General features: G+C 35.5%; 1 protein-coding gene across 2 annotated transcripts in view; it reads left to right on the forward strand.

Annotated features, from left to right (window-relative positions):
• Nucleotides 1-2,790: 2,790 nt before the first annotated feature.
• The window catches only part of ADAD1 (adenosine deaminase domain containing 1), a 47,487-nt gene continuing 36,270 nt past the window's right edge, over nucleotides 2,791-14,007 (forward strand). For both annotated transcript variants that reach the window (XM_026499280.2, XM_026499281.2), the window contains exons 1-4: nucleotides 2,791-2,962; nucleotides 3,738-3,926; nucleotides 6,315-6,482; nucleotides 12,926-12,994. In XM_026499280.2, the coding sequence (XP_026355065.2) occupies nucleotides 2,791-2,962; nucleotides 3,738-3,926; nucleotides 6,315-6,482; nucleotides 12,926-12,994 (598 nt within the window). The remainder of the gene's footprint in view (nucleotides 2,963-3,737; nucleotides 3,927-6,314; nucleotides 6,483-12,925; nucleotides 12,995-14,007) is intronic.

Below are 14,007 nucleotides of genomic sequence, written 5' to 3' on the forward strand. Positions count from 1 at the left end.
GTATAACCATGAGAAAACATCAGGCAAACCCAAACCGAGGGCTATGTTACAAAATATCCAACCATTACTCTTCAAAAGTGGCAAGGTCATGAACACTAGGAAAGACTGAAAAACTATTATATGAGACAGATGACTAAGACGTGGCCACTAAATGCAATGCTATATCCTGGACTGAATCATAAAACAGAAAATGGACATTAATTTAAAAAACTGGTGAAATCCAAATGAAGTGTATAGTATAGTTAGTAATGTTGTACTTATGCCAATTTCTTAGTTTTGGTAATTGTGCAATGGTTATGTATGATATTAACATTAGGGAAAACTGATGGAAGGGTATAGGGGAGATTTGTGTGTTATTTTTACAGTTCTTCTGTAAATCTAAAATTATTTCAAAAGAAAGCATTGTGTATATACCCACTTTATCTTTAAGAGTAATTTTTACCCATTCCTTTTACTTCTTGAACTTCTATTTCCATTACACGTCCCTCTTCAAATTTGATCCTAATGTAATTGTATATTTTTGTACTCAGGTTTTATTTTTGTATTTTTTTTGTATTTTTTATTGTTACATTCAGTTAGCCACTGTGTAGTACATCATTAGTTTATGATGTAGTGTTCAATGATTCACTAGTTAGGTATAACACCCAGTGCACTCATAACATATGCCCTCCTTAATACCCATCACCCTGTTACCCCCTCATCCCACCCCCCTACCTCCTGAGACCTTCAGTTATTTTCCCAGGGTCCATAGTCTCTCATGGTTCATCTTCCTCTCTGATTTCTCCCCCTTCAGATTGCCCTCTATTCCCTGTACTCAGAAGTCTTATTCATCATCCCTGCCACACTTCTTGGCAACAATATTTGAATTTTTTAATTTCCTGTAAACAAAAATCTCCAAATGTTAAGGAGAAAAAATTCTGCTTTATTACAATTATTAATGGGCATTTGGTCAAAGCAACATATCGATACATTTCAGTAACCACTAAAGAAAAGCAAGCTTTTATTGAAAATGCATTACTTGATGAGAGGAATGAAGCTGTTTTTCTTCCAGTTAACATTTGTGTTTGTGCATGGATATTACTTCTTGCTTTAATGAGGTAGAATACTATCAATTCTATTGTTTTCTTTTTCTTTTTCCTTTAAAACAATTTAACCCCTGAGAAATCTTATCTATATAAAAAAGTAGGGAGGGGGGCATTTATATATTGTTACACTACTATCACTCACTTCCTTGAATTCCTTCTGGGTTACAAGCCAAACTTGATCGGTAATTTACTAAAGAGAAACTGAGCCAGGCATTAGCCAGAAGGTAATTAATTAGTCATAGGTGTAGTGCGGTCTTGTTTTAACATTCTCCTTGAGGAGGAGGGGAGGGCTTGAGTCTTTACGAAGTGATTTACTTTACACACCCGTAAGTGATGAGGTTATTTTGTTTAATAAAAATTGCTCCCTTGGATTTGGGCTAAGGTCGAGATTGACCTACCACATATAGAGATCTTGTCTACAACATCATAATGTGTATAAATAAGAAAACCAATTGCTTTCAGAGGGAAATACATATACATTTAACCATCTGTCAGCTAACACCTCCATTAGGGTCTCCTTCAACTTTCACGAGCGCACTGAACTGAAAACACCCAAAATGGGTTTATCATTAGCTCTCAACGTCCCCACCTGTTTTCATGATTGTTCACTGCTTGGCTCCACCAGTGAAACTCACGCAGGAGTCCAAGGTGTTTTTTTCTGCGCACATCAAAGACATGGTTGAGGCCAAACCTTGTCCACAGGGGCCTTCTCAGAGTATAACCAGGATTAGGGCCAAAGGTTTCCTTGAAACCACCCACAGACTGGAACCCCGAGGACAACCTCCAAGCATCCTGGATAAGAAGGCCCTAACACAGTGCGTTGTCAGGACGACGGCGAGGGGGGCGGTGTGTGGAGGGCACTTAGTAGGACAGTGAAGAGGCCCCACTGCGCAATTTTAACCCGACTTCTGTGGCAGTCACGGCCTCAGTAGGCCCGAATAGCCGCTCTCAGAGAACAAGGTCGGCGTCATGGGCCGTCGAATGCGCGCTCGTGACGCCGTCCGGCGTCTCTCCGCTTGTTGACGCAGCCGCATAGCGCGCATAGCCCGCAAAGCCCGCAGAGCCCCAGGGACACTGCGCGGGCGCTGACGCTGGCGCAAGCGCAGGGCCGGAAGCCCAGCGGCGGAGACGGTTGGTGATTGGATGAGGCTCGGCGTGGGGTGTTAGTCCGGGTACTGGGGGACGTCACGAGGCCGCTTTTGAAAGACGCAACCCTGGGCGCGTGGCTCTCACACAGAGCGCCCCGAAGCCAGAGGTTGAGCCCGGGAGCAGGAAGCAACGGCGTCGGCGGCTGGGGCCGGGGAGCCCCGGGCCTGGGGCTCGGTCTCTGGCCTACGGGGCAGGAAGGACAATTTTGGTGGGTGGGAGTTGGGCTGGGATTCGGGCTGTTGAGGGTCTCATGTTTGTAGGTTTTCTTTTTCTCCTATTCTCTGACCCCCAAGTAGTTTTAAGGGCTTTCCCCGTGGACAGCTTTGATCCTTCTTTACCCTTTTGTAGCAGTGTTTTGGAAGGGATATAGGAGGGACGAGGCCTGTGCCTGTTAAAACTCTAGTCACAAAGCAGTCATGACATCAGTTAGAGAGATTTAGTTCTGTGTCGTATTTAAGCCAATTATGAAGATCGATATGTTTTTAATTTGAGTAAGTACTTTTATCTAGTATTTTTATGTTTCCTGCCAATTTTCTTACGATTTGTAGGTGAGAAAATGTCTGGCAACAATGACTGGTTTCAGAGTTCCCGGGTCCCTAGCTTTGCTCAAATGCTGAAAAAGAACTTGCCAGTTCAGCCATCAACCCAGACGGTAACTACACCAGCAGGATATTCTTCAGAAAGTTACAGCGTGTCGAATATGGCTTCCAAGGTTACGCAAGTGACGGGTACGATTTCATTTTCATTTACAGTAATACCTTAGTTCTTCAAGATTCTAGGATGGCCAATGAGTACTGTTGAGCCTCCAGTTTAAATGTTGGGTAGATATACATCCATTTACCAGTGGCTAAGTCCCATTTGGAACTCCGATTTGACTCTGAACACTGTAAGAGGCCTGTGGAAATTCTTCTCCTTGCTGCTCATTTATTCTTTAGGAACTGTTAACAGCTTCAAGCCTGTCTTGCCTTTTTGAGGTGAGACTATGTTGGTCCCTTCAGGAAAAGGACTGGACTTGTACTGATTTCTATTCCAATATCGCTTAGCATAAGTATAAAGCAGGGACAAACATTTAAATTCATTTGAATTCAATGTGAAAAGTAATAGAATATAGTGACTAGGAATCAGAAACTGATCTTAGTCCCAGGTCTTTGTCTTTAGTCCAGGCCTTAGTGACATAATGTGTGTGTGTGTGGGGGGGAATGCTTTGAGAGCTTCTGAAGACCTTGACATCATTAAAATTCTGTGATTCTTTGACATCACTTCAATAATGACAAGGATAGCACTTCTTTGCAAACAATGATTTTTGTACTCCAAAAAGGTATATGCATGAACAGGTTACACTTGTCATGTGTGCAAAATTTTTAGTAGAAACTTACTTGTAATGAAGAACACCTATAACTAGTTGTATCCGGGACAATCTGCCATTTTTAGGTGAGGATTTAGTGCTTTTGCTATTTTTTTTTAAATTTTACTGAACTGACAACTGTAACCATATCTTTTTAGGTAATTTTCCAGAACCATTGCTTTCCAAAGGTCTTTCATCTATTCCAAATCCTGTCCTTCCTCCAAAAAAAATACCTAAGGAATTCATAATGAAATACAAACGTGGTGAGATAAATCCTGTGTCAGCTTTGCACCAGTTTGCACAAATGCAGAGGGTTCACCTTGACCTTAAGGAAACCATAACAACAGGCAAGTGCAAAGTTATATCTGGTTATTACAGTGCTGGAAGATATTTTCCTGTTAAAAGCAGAGCATATAAATAGTACTAAATTTGATTATTTTCTATATCCACATAATATTGGGGTTAGGTAACTACTGGTATGTTTTGACAAGTATATTTCAGAAATTTTTATATTCGTATTTTTCTGCAAATAACTTATATGTACAAAATTTTTATAATCGAATTTTAATTTTTTTGTGTATGGCTAGTTGAACTGAAATCCCATCAGCCTTATGGATTATTTTCAGGTGTGAGTACTTGTAGACTAACATGTTTTTGAAGAGTTGTTAAATATTTGGACTATGATTATTTAATGAGAAGGATTCTGTGATGATGATACCTAACAAAATTATGGTCTAACTTAGCTTCTGAAATTCAAGGTTTAGAGGTGAAAATAGCACTTACATGATTGACACTCTATCTGTAGACTTGTCTGACTATTTTCCGCATTCTCTCTTGGAATTGGAAGGCTACAATAGTACAGATCAAATAAAATCCAGCCTCTAACCTCTTTATCTCGTGACCAGTGATTAGAAAGAACTTTAGGAAAGTGGAGGGATAAGAGAATAAGTGCTCTTAATTGACATGAATGGGGTAGAAGTATGAGAGTCAAGGAAACGGAGTCTTTAAAAATACATGTATGTGTACAAATGTGTGTGTGTGTATGTTTGTTTGTATATATACAAAGACATCAGGTAGTTTGGTTTTTTAAATTTTCTCTTACCATTGGTAGCTTTTGCCAATATGTATCTCAAGGCATCCTTGCAAAAGAATTTAAAGCTTTTGAGATTTTAGCTAAGGTTGTCATAGTGAAGTCAGATTTCCAGTCTTTTGTTTTGGAGGAAATAATAGTAAACAGGTGACAAAAATAGAGTCTTAGTATAGAAGGTGAAGTTTTCCTAAATCTAATCATTGTAGGTTGGATTTCTTCATGATCAATACTGTGGTCAGTAGTTTTCCCTCCATTCTTCTCAGACCATTCTTGGAAAATGTAAACTATTGGTCACAGTAAGAAAAAAATGTGTGAGGGCAAATCTTTAATGATCTGAGCAAGAGCTACTCAAAAACACAATCCATTAGTAATGGTATTCACTTTATGTACATAGTACTAGTTGAGTAATCTGAATCAGTAGGTTTGATGAGACCAAAGTAGCAGTATTTTAACAGCTCTACAGGTGATTTAAAGACATACTAAAGTTTAAGAATCTGAAGTATGATAGGATGAAGTTTAAAGGCTCAGCACTCTGGCACAGAGTACTTAATTAACAAATTTGATGGAGGATATCTCACACAAGAATCGTATGGGCCACTAGTTAAGTATACAAAATATTCTCAGGTTTTATAAATTTGGATTGGAACCTAGGTGGAACCTTGGGAAACTGAAGTCATAGATAGAGGAAAGCGGTTTACTCAGATGCAGTCAGGAGTTGCTTGTAAAACCTTGATGTACATCTTAAAAAACCCAGGAGTTAGTGTAATAGGTGAGAAAATAATAACAATGATGATGACGATGAGGCTTATGTGGAGTGTAATTGTACCTATCCATCCGTAACCAGGGTAGAATCTTAAGTTAACCAAAGACTTTCTAAAGTCTGAATTACCAACAAGGAAAACTTGAACTGGAAAAATCTTTGCCCTGTAAATTTAGATGATTCCATTTCATTTTTCACTAGGCAAAAATGAAAACTAGGTAAAAGTAATTGTGTAAAGGTAATTCTTCTAGGAATTTTGGATGGCTGGACATTGAGTTTAACTCTTTAGCATATCTTCTCTGTTTTTGTTTCGGTTTTCCTTGTGGATTCTCTCCCCTCCACTTGCCTTCAAGGCTGTGGTGGTGTGAATTGCTTACCATAACTCCCTGATAGGTTCACAAGATTTCCGCAAAGGGATATCTTTTATTCTGGAACTTATAAGAGTATCAGAGCACTCAGAAGGTGGGAGAAATTCAACTTTATTGGCATTGAATTTCAAAAGAAGAGATGTTGCCAGAAGCTCCATATCTTACCTCTCATTGGTCATTCATTAGATATTTGGGTGCTTACTATTGCCAGGCTTCATTATACAAGCCACTGTTGCTCCGTGTATGATCTGTACTCTAAAGCTGTCCGTACCGTTCATGCTGAATCTGGAGCTAACCTGGCTGCTTGATAGGTTCCTCAGAACTAGTTCAGGCACTTATCAGCTTTACTTTTAATCTGCATTTTCTCTAAAAACAAAACAAACAAAACAAAACACAAATCTGATAGGCCAAGATTGTTTTCCACAGTTTTTGTGCTGGGATATTTTTGTATATCAAATGTCATTTGCAAGATCATACTGTGAATTATTGCAGCATTCACTCTGACTTCTTTTTCAAGGTAACGTTATGGGACCATATTTTGCTTTTTGTGCTGTGGTGGATGGAATTCAATATAAGACTGGACTGGGACAAAATAAAAAGGAGTCTCGATCCAATGCAGCGAAATTAGCTCTTGATGAGCTTCTACAATTGGATGAACCTGAACCAAGAATTTTAGAAACAGCAGGTAAATACTCTTGATTATAAAGGATTTATAAAATGTATCTTTTCCCAGAAGGAATCACCTGCAGGATTTATTAATGAAGAGTTACGTGGCAACTGCAAGACAGAGTAGCAGAATTTATTTCCTTCCATTGCTATCTGCTGCCATGTTTAATATTAGTTAAAATGCTCTCGTATAGGGGATAAAAAGTATACTTACAGTGATGAGTACTGAGTGATGTATGGAATTGTTGAACACTATATTGTACACCTGAAGTTAATTTAATACTGTATATTAATTGTACTGGAATTAAAAATAAAAATAGCAAAGAAAAAATAAAAAGGTTTTCTATAAAAGAAAAAAATGCTCTTGTATATTTCAGCACCATGAGCTATAAACATGTTGACTGAATTGTCTCATAATTTGTCAGATTCTCAGTAGCTTCTTATCCAGAAACTTGATTTTTCTCTGTAATTTATTGGGTTCCTAGTCTCTTAATAATGTGCATTTAATGCTTAGACTTTTAAAATGCAGTTTTTGTGAAGTTTGGCTATCTGTATTAAATTCAGTAATGGTAAAGCTACTTGAGAAAATAATGGCCTAAAGCAACATAGCAAATAGGTTAACTGTAAACTCCAGAATTAGATTGCTCTGGTTGAAATATTGACCTGGGATAGGCAAGTTATTTGCTTTCTAAACCTGTTTCATCATTTAAAACGTGGGGACACTAAAAAAATAATAAGTAATAAAAAAAATGGTGACTCTGATAGTAACTACCTCCTATGGCTGTTCTTAGGATTAAATAAATAATGAATGCAAAGCACTCAACCAGTGCTTGGTGAATAATTTGTAATAAAATGATAGTAGCTCTTACTAAATATTAATCAGTTTGAGGAATATGTTACCATTTTATATATGTGTTAGCATAATCAGCAGTTTTTGTCAGTGGTCACTTAATGGTAGATTACATTTTGGTTTATCTGTAAATTAACTTTAAAAAGAAAAGAAATTTGATGATAAATTCATTCTTTTTAAATTCAAATCATCACTTTTATTGTACTACTGGGCTTTTTTTGTTTTTGGTCTGTTCGTTTTTTCTTTTGTAGTACTTTAGCTCATTTTGTTTTTTCTCTAAGTTTAACTCTTATTCATGCATTTTTATTTTTGTTTAATTAAAACCATTATTTAGTAATTAAAATGATTTGCTACATGTAAGTTTTGATGTTTGTCATACTTTGGATTTATTAAGTACTTAGGAAAGTATTTTGTTAATTTCCATGTTATTTTCTGTTCACTATTTTTCAGATTAATTTTTCAGGATTAGGTATGATGATTTTGTCTTATACATGCTGGCACTATAAATGTCATATTATCCTTATTTTATTGAATTCTTTGATTCTTAATGTTATTTGACCTATAAAAAGCAATGATGCAGTGATTTCATTTTCTTGGAGGGTAAACCTTTTTTAAATTCAATATCAAATTATTTCTTTTTTATCTTGCATATTTTATATATGTTATGTATGTTTTTGGTCTTGAATTTTTTTTTAATTCTCACAGTGCTTTTAGTTACCTTTTGTGTTTAATATCTTTATCCTGTTTTGCTTTTAGTGATTTTCTGTTGAGCATAAAATTAGATTTTTTTTGACATAACGAATATTTCAATAAAAAACTTAATATTTGCATTTATTATGAATGGTAAGTGTCATGTTATGGTTTTTTTTTTTTCCTTTTATGGCTAATGTTTTCTTTGACTTTTTTTCTTTTAAATATTTGGAAGGTATGTACTGATTTTAACCTAGAAATTCCCCTTTCTGATATGAATTCAGTTTTGATAATTTTTTTTTTAAGATTTTTTATTTATTTATTTGACAGAGATAGAGCCAGCGAGAGAGGGAACACAAGCAGGGGAAGTGGGAGAGGAAGAAGCAGGCTCATAGCAGAGGAGCCTGATGTGGGGCTCGATCCCATAACGCTGGGATCACGCCCTGAGCCGAAGGCAGACGCTTAACCGCTGTGCCACCCAGGTGCCCCTGATAATTTTGAGTTTTGATTTTATCAGTTGATAATTTTGCTATCTTTACCAATATTCGTATTTGTCCATCATTCTTTTATTCAGTTTCACACTGATTTATCCTATAGATGAACAAATCCTACTCACTTTGAGCTTAGTGTGATGAGTGATTTATTTCTTTTATAGATAAGCCTTTGCCTCTCCAGAGTCTTTAACAAATTAATGTGAAATGCCGAACTGGTGACAAATAATATTCTTAAGGCATTCCTTCAGTTTATTAAGGAAATTCTTTATATGTGATTATTTTATCAGCTATTTACCCACCTAAGTATACCCCAGCAATATTTTCCCAGTTTCCTTCCAGCTGTAGCATGCAGTAGAATCAGTAAATCTATATTTTCAGGATGTGCTGAGTTCCAAGGACTGCGGTAGGTATTGGGAATCAAGAATCAAGTAAGATCTGTCCTCTACCCTCAAGAAACTAAAATGCTTTGTTGAAATTACGTTAAAACATGTCTACAGAATTTCCCAAGCATCTAATCTAATTGTTAGGAAAGGATGTTTTCCCTAAGGGTCTTTAAAATGCTTATTTAGGGCTAGCAAATGTTTTGCCCGGTGGACTACAGTTTTTAGTTTTTTTTTTTTTTTAAATAATATTTATTTTGTTATATTAGTCACCATACAGTACATCCCCAGTTCTTGATGCAGTGTTCCATGATTCATTACTTGCATGTAACACCCAGTGCACCATGCAATATGTGTCCTTCTTAATACCATCACCGGCCTATCCCAATCCCTCACCCCCCTCCCCTCTGAAGCCCTCAGTTTGTTTCCCAGAGTCCACAGTCTCTCACAGTTTTTAGTTTCTAAATATCTATCTTTTGCCTTCTCTGAAAATTAATGTGGCACTTTCCCATCTTCACTGATGCCCCTTTTATATTCACCGTTGTTTTCTCAAAGAGTGCCAGTAGTACCTTAATTATGACTAAAGATTTTTTAGTAATGTATTTTCTCTTGTCACAGAGCCTAGTAATAATTTAATAATTAATTTAATTAGATCAATTTTTCCCTTACATTCTTTAGGATGTCCTGAACAGCTGAGTTTAAAGATTTATTTTTCTTGTGGAGGGATATGGAAGATAAGAGCTGAGTATTTCTTTTCTTTGCTGTGAGCTTTATATCAGTTTTTTTGATCTCCTATTCATTTATAACATAAACCTTAAAAAACTTATTTTTAATTTTTTCAAAATTTTGGACTCATCAAAATTTTTTTCCATGTATATATCATTCCATATTTTGTACATGGTGTTTTTCAAGTATAATCTTGTTTTTTTAACTGTACAAAACTTCTTGCTCTAACTTTTTTTAAGGATAGTGTTAATGTAAGTTTTGAAAACCTTAACACATTCTTTAAAAAAATTTTTTTTAAATTTTTATTTGAAGCTCCACGCCCAACGTGGGGCATGAATTCAATGACCCTGAGATTGAGTTGCATGCTCTATTGACTGAGCCAGCCAGGCATCCCTAAAATCTAATACTTTCTGACACGATGATTTAAGAATCCGGTTCTAAGTTTATTTCAATACTCCTTTTTAAAAAAATCATTTAAAAAGTTTTTAATGTGGTCAAATAGAATTTTGTAATGCATATATATAAAACAAATTTTAGTATCTTAACCATTTTAAGTGTACAGTTTAGTGTGAAGTACATTCACTTTGTTGTGTATCCAATATCCAGAACTCTTTTCATCTTGCAAAACTGAAATTGTGTACCCACTAAACAATTATTTCTCATCTTTCCCCTTTTCCCCCTCACATCAAGTTCATGGCAATTACCATTTTACTTTCTGTCTATATGAATTTGACTACTTTAGGTTTTGCAAAGTGGAATCATATAGTATTTGTCTTTTCATGGCTGGCTTTTTTCACTTATAATGTCCTTAAAGTTTATCTACATTGTAGCATGTGTCAGAATTTCCTTCCTTTTTAAGACTGAATAATATTCTGTTGTATGTATATACCACATTTTGTTTAGCCATTCATCCGTTGATGGATACTTGGGTTTCTTCAACTTTTGGCTATTGTGAATGATGCTGCTACGAATGTGGGTGTGTAGATAGCTATGACATTCTGGTTTCAATTCTTTGGGTTTCATACCCAGAAGTGGAATTGCTAGATCATATGGTAATTTCATATTTAATTTTATTTTAAGAACTGCCGTATTGTTTTCTATAATGGCTACAACATTTTACATTCCTACCTGTGGTGCACAAGGGTTCCAGTTTTTCCATGTCCTCACCAACACTTGTTATTTTCTGTTTTTTTTTGTGGTTTTTTTTGTGGTTTTTTTTTTGTATAGTAGCCACTCTCCTGGGTATGATATGGCATCTCATTGTGGCTTTGACTTGCATTTTCCTAATGATTAATGATGGGGAGCATTTTCTCATGTGCCATTTGTACATCTTCTTCAGAGAAATGTAATAATTCCTTTGTCCATTTTTGAAAGGGGCTATTGGGGGTTTTTTTTGTTGAGTTTTAAGGGTCCTATGGGTTTCACTTTCCACGGCTTCATTTGCCTGTGGTCATCTGTGGGCCGGAAGCAGATGGTCCTCCTCCTGACATATCAGAAGGTCAGTAGTAGCCTAACACTAGGTCGCAATGCCTATGCCATTCACCTCACTTCATCTCATCACATTTTAAAATCTCACATCATTACAAGAAGGGTGAAGACAGTACAAAAATATATTTTCAGAGAGAGAGACTATATTCATATAATTTTTATTACAGTATATATGTTCTGTTGTTAATCTCTTACTGTGCCTAATTCATAAATTAAACTTTACCATAAGGACATATGTAGAGGAAAAATCATAGCATATATAAGGTTTGATATTACCTGCAGTGGAGCTAATCCCCTCAGATAAGGGAAACACTACTGTATATTCTGGATATCAGTCCCTTGTCAGATATGTGATGTAAAAATATTTTCTCCCTTTTTGCGGTTTGCATTTTTGCTCTGTTAATAGTGGTTTTTTGATCAGAAAAGTATTTAATTTTGATGAAGTCCCAATTTTTTCTTTTGTTGCCTGTACTGTTGGTGTCCTATCCAGGCAATTATTGCCAAATCCAGTGTCATCATCAAGCTTTTCTCCTATGTTTTCTTCTAAGAGTTTCATGGTTTTTACCCTTATGTTTGGGTCTTTGATGCATATTGAGTTAATTTTTGTGTATGGGGTTAGGTAGGGGTCTGTCTTCAGTCTTCTGCATGTGGATATCCAGTTTTTCCAGCATCATTTATTGAAAAGACTGCCCTTTCCCCCTTTGAATGGTACTGGCCCCTTGTCAAGAATCATTTGAGAAAATATGTGAGAACTTATTTCTGGATTCTCTATCCCATTGGTCTATATGTCTGTCTTTATGCCATTACCATACTATTTTGATTTATTGTCACTTTGTGCTAAGTTTTGAAATAGGAAGTGTGAGTCCTCCAACTTTATTTTATTTTGCTTATTTGTACATGGTGCTTTAAAATGCAAACCAACATGTGCAGTCACATTTTCTTTATTGAAATTATTTGTTCTTGATGAACAGGATTTAATATTTTTGGTTTTCATTCTACCTGAGCCCAGCTCTCTTAGATAAATGGAAAAAAAATCCATCTTTCTCTGAGTTTTTGAAGTTATGTTTATTTAAAGTCCAGAGTGCATATTTCTAACTATAGTTATCAGCCTTTGCTTAACTAACATGAACTGCAAGATGACATTGCCAGTCTTCCCTTGTTAATTTTGATATATTCAGTCAGTATTTTGTCTTACTCAAAATTAAGTCCGTTGCAGTATTTTTTGCTTCCTTTGTTCTTATGAATGATTCTTGAGAGATACTAATTAATTTAGTTGAAACTTTGCTCCTGGAAACTGTCCATTTAAACTTTTCTGATCTTTTTTTTGTTGTTTCTTTGGTTTAATGTCATGTTCTTTTTTTGTTTTTCCCGGGTTCCCTAACTTGGGATCCAAATTGGAAAGCCATTGCAAAAATGAGACTAAGAGCTTTGAAAACTTTGAATGTAGTACTCCCCTAGGAAAAATGGTAACTTTTACTTATTAAATTTTGATAGGATGTTAATTTTAAGTATTTTACATAATATTACTACAAATAGAAAATTGTTCACGAGCATCTAAAACATGGCTTCATTCTGAATGCTTTTTGGAGTGTGGCATCTATGACAACGCAAACTATTTAGCAGCATAGGATTAGGAAATCCAGAACTGTGTGTGTATAATTTCAATATAGGAAAGACATTTATCAAGGCTGAGCTAATGGATATTTGATGGCCTAGAGTTGGCAGAACTATACAGAAAAAATAATCATTCTAAGATTGCTGTTTATTATAGAAGAGTAAGGTACCTGCTCTTTGGAACATTGAAATTTCATGTTTCTTTCTTTGTTATTTACAGGTCCTCCTCCTATCCCTGCAGAACCTGTTGTTTCACCTGAACCAGTATATGTCTCAAAAGTACATTATGGTAGGAAAATCCTTTATGATTTTCTTTTTTAGAAGAGTAACTCAATAAAAATTATAATTAAACTTATTATAATTAAACTTATAATTAAATTTAAATTGTAATTAAAACATGGTTAGGTATGAACATATACATTGGTATTTTATCATTCAAACCTGTCACACTTCTACAGGGAGGAAAATTTCCTTCTATATGTGCTAAAAAAGAGAAGGGAGAGGAAAGATTGAAGAAATGGCTTTTTTTCTATAAGGAGGTGATTCATCAGTTTCATATAGCTGCTCTTTTGAGAATGCTGTGCTTTGGTAGGCTTGTCATTAATGAAAACCAGTGGCTTTCTGGTGCTTAATGGTTGGGACGTTCATTTTAAATAATCTATTTAATTTAAATGGTAGTTATTTGTCACTCGAGCTCAAGAAAACAACTACAATTGCAGTTATAATTGTATGATCTACAATCAGCTACTTCTCCATGCACCTTAAGTTCTCATGTGTAAAATGGCCGTAACAATAATTACCTCATAGGGTAATTAGGATTAAATGAATTCATACATGTTAAATAGTTAAATCAGTGCCAGTAGATGCTTCCTAAACAGTAACCTTTTATTATAACACTTTGTCATATTCGACATATTGTGTTGGTAGTTGTATGCTTTTCCTATTGGATTATGAATCCTCTGAAAGTCAGGAAATTATTTCTCCATTGCTTACATAGTAGTTAACACTACAGACTTCAAAGTTTAGAATACTTACAGAATTAAAATGAAAACGAGCCTTTCTTTCTAGGTCTGGAGATTAGGATTTAAAAACCAACTTTATGTCTATTCAGACTTGGTTTGTCCGTTGTCTTTTTTTATTTACATTATCTTTCTAAAACAGAGAAAGACTGTGCACATTTGTGAGCTGGTTTGGAGTAAAAGGACAAGACCAGGGAAAATAAGCCTATTCAAGTGGCAAAATTTACTAAAGTTTAATATAGTAGTTTGATCTAACAGTCATAAGAATTGATGAAACGAAGGG

The sequence above is a fragment of the Ursus arctos genome, unplaced genomic scaffold, assembly GCF_023065955.2.
Source record: "Ursus arctos isolate Adak ecotype North America unplaced genomic scaffold, UrsArc2.0 scaffold_11, whole genome shotgun sequence".
NCBI lineage: Eukaryota > Metazoa > Chordata > Mammalia > Carnivora > Ursidae > Ursus > Ursus arctos.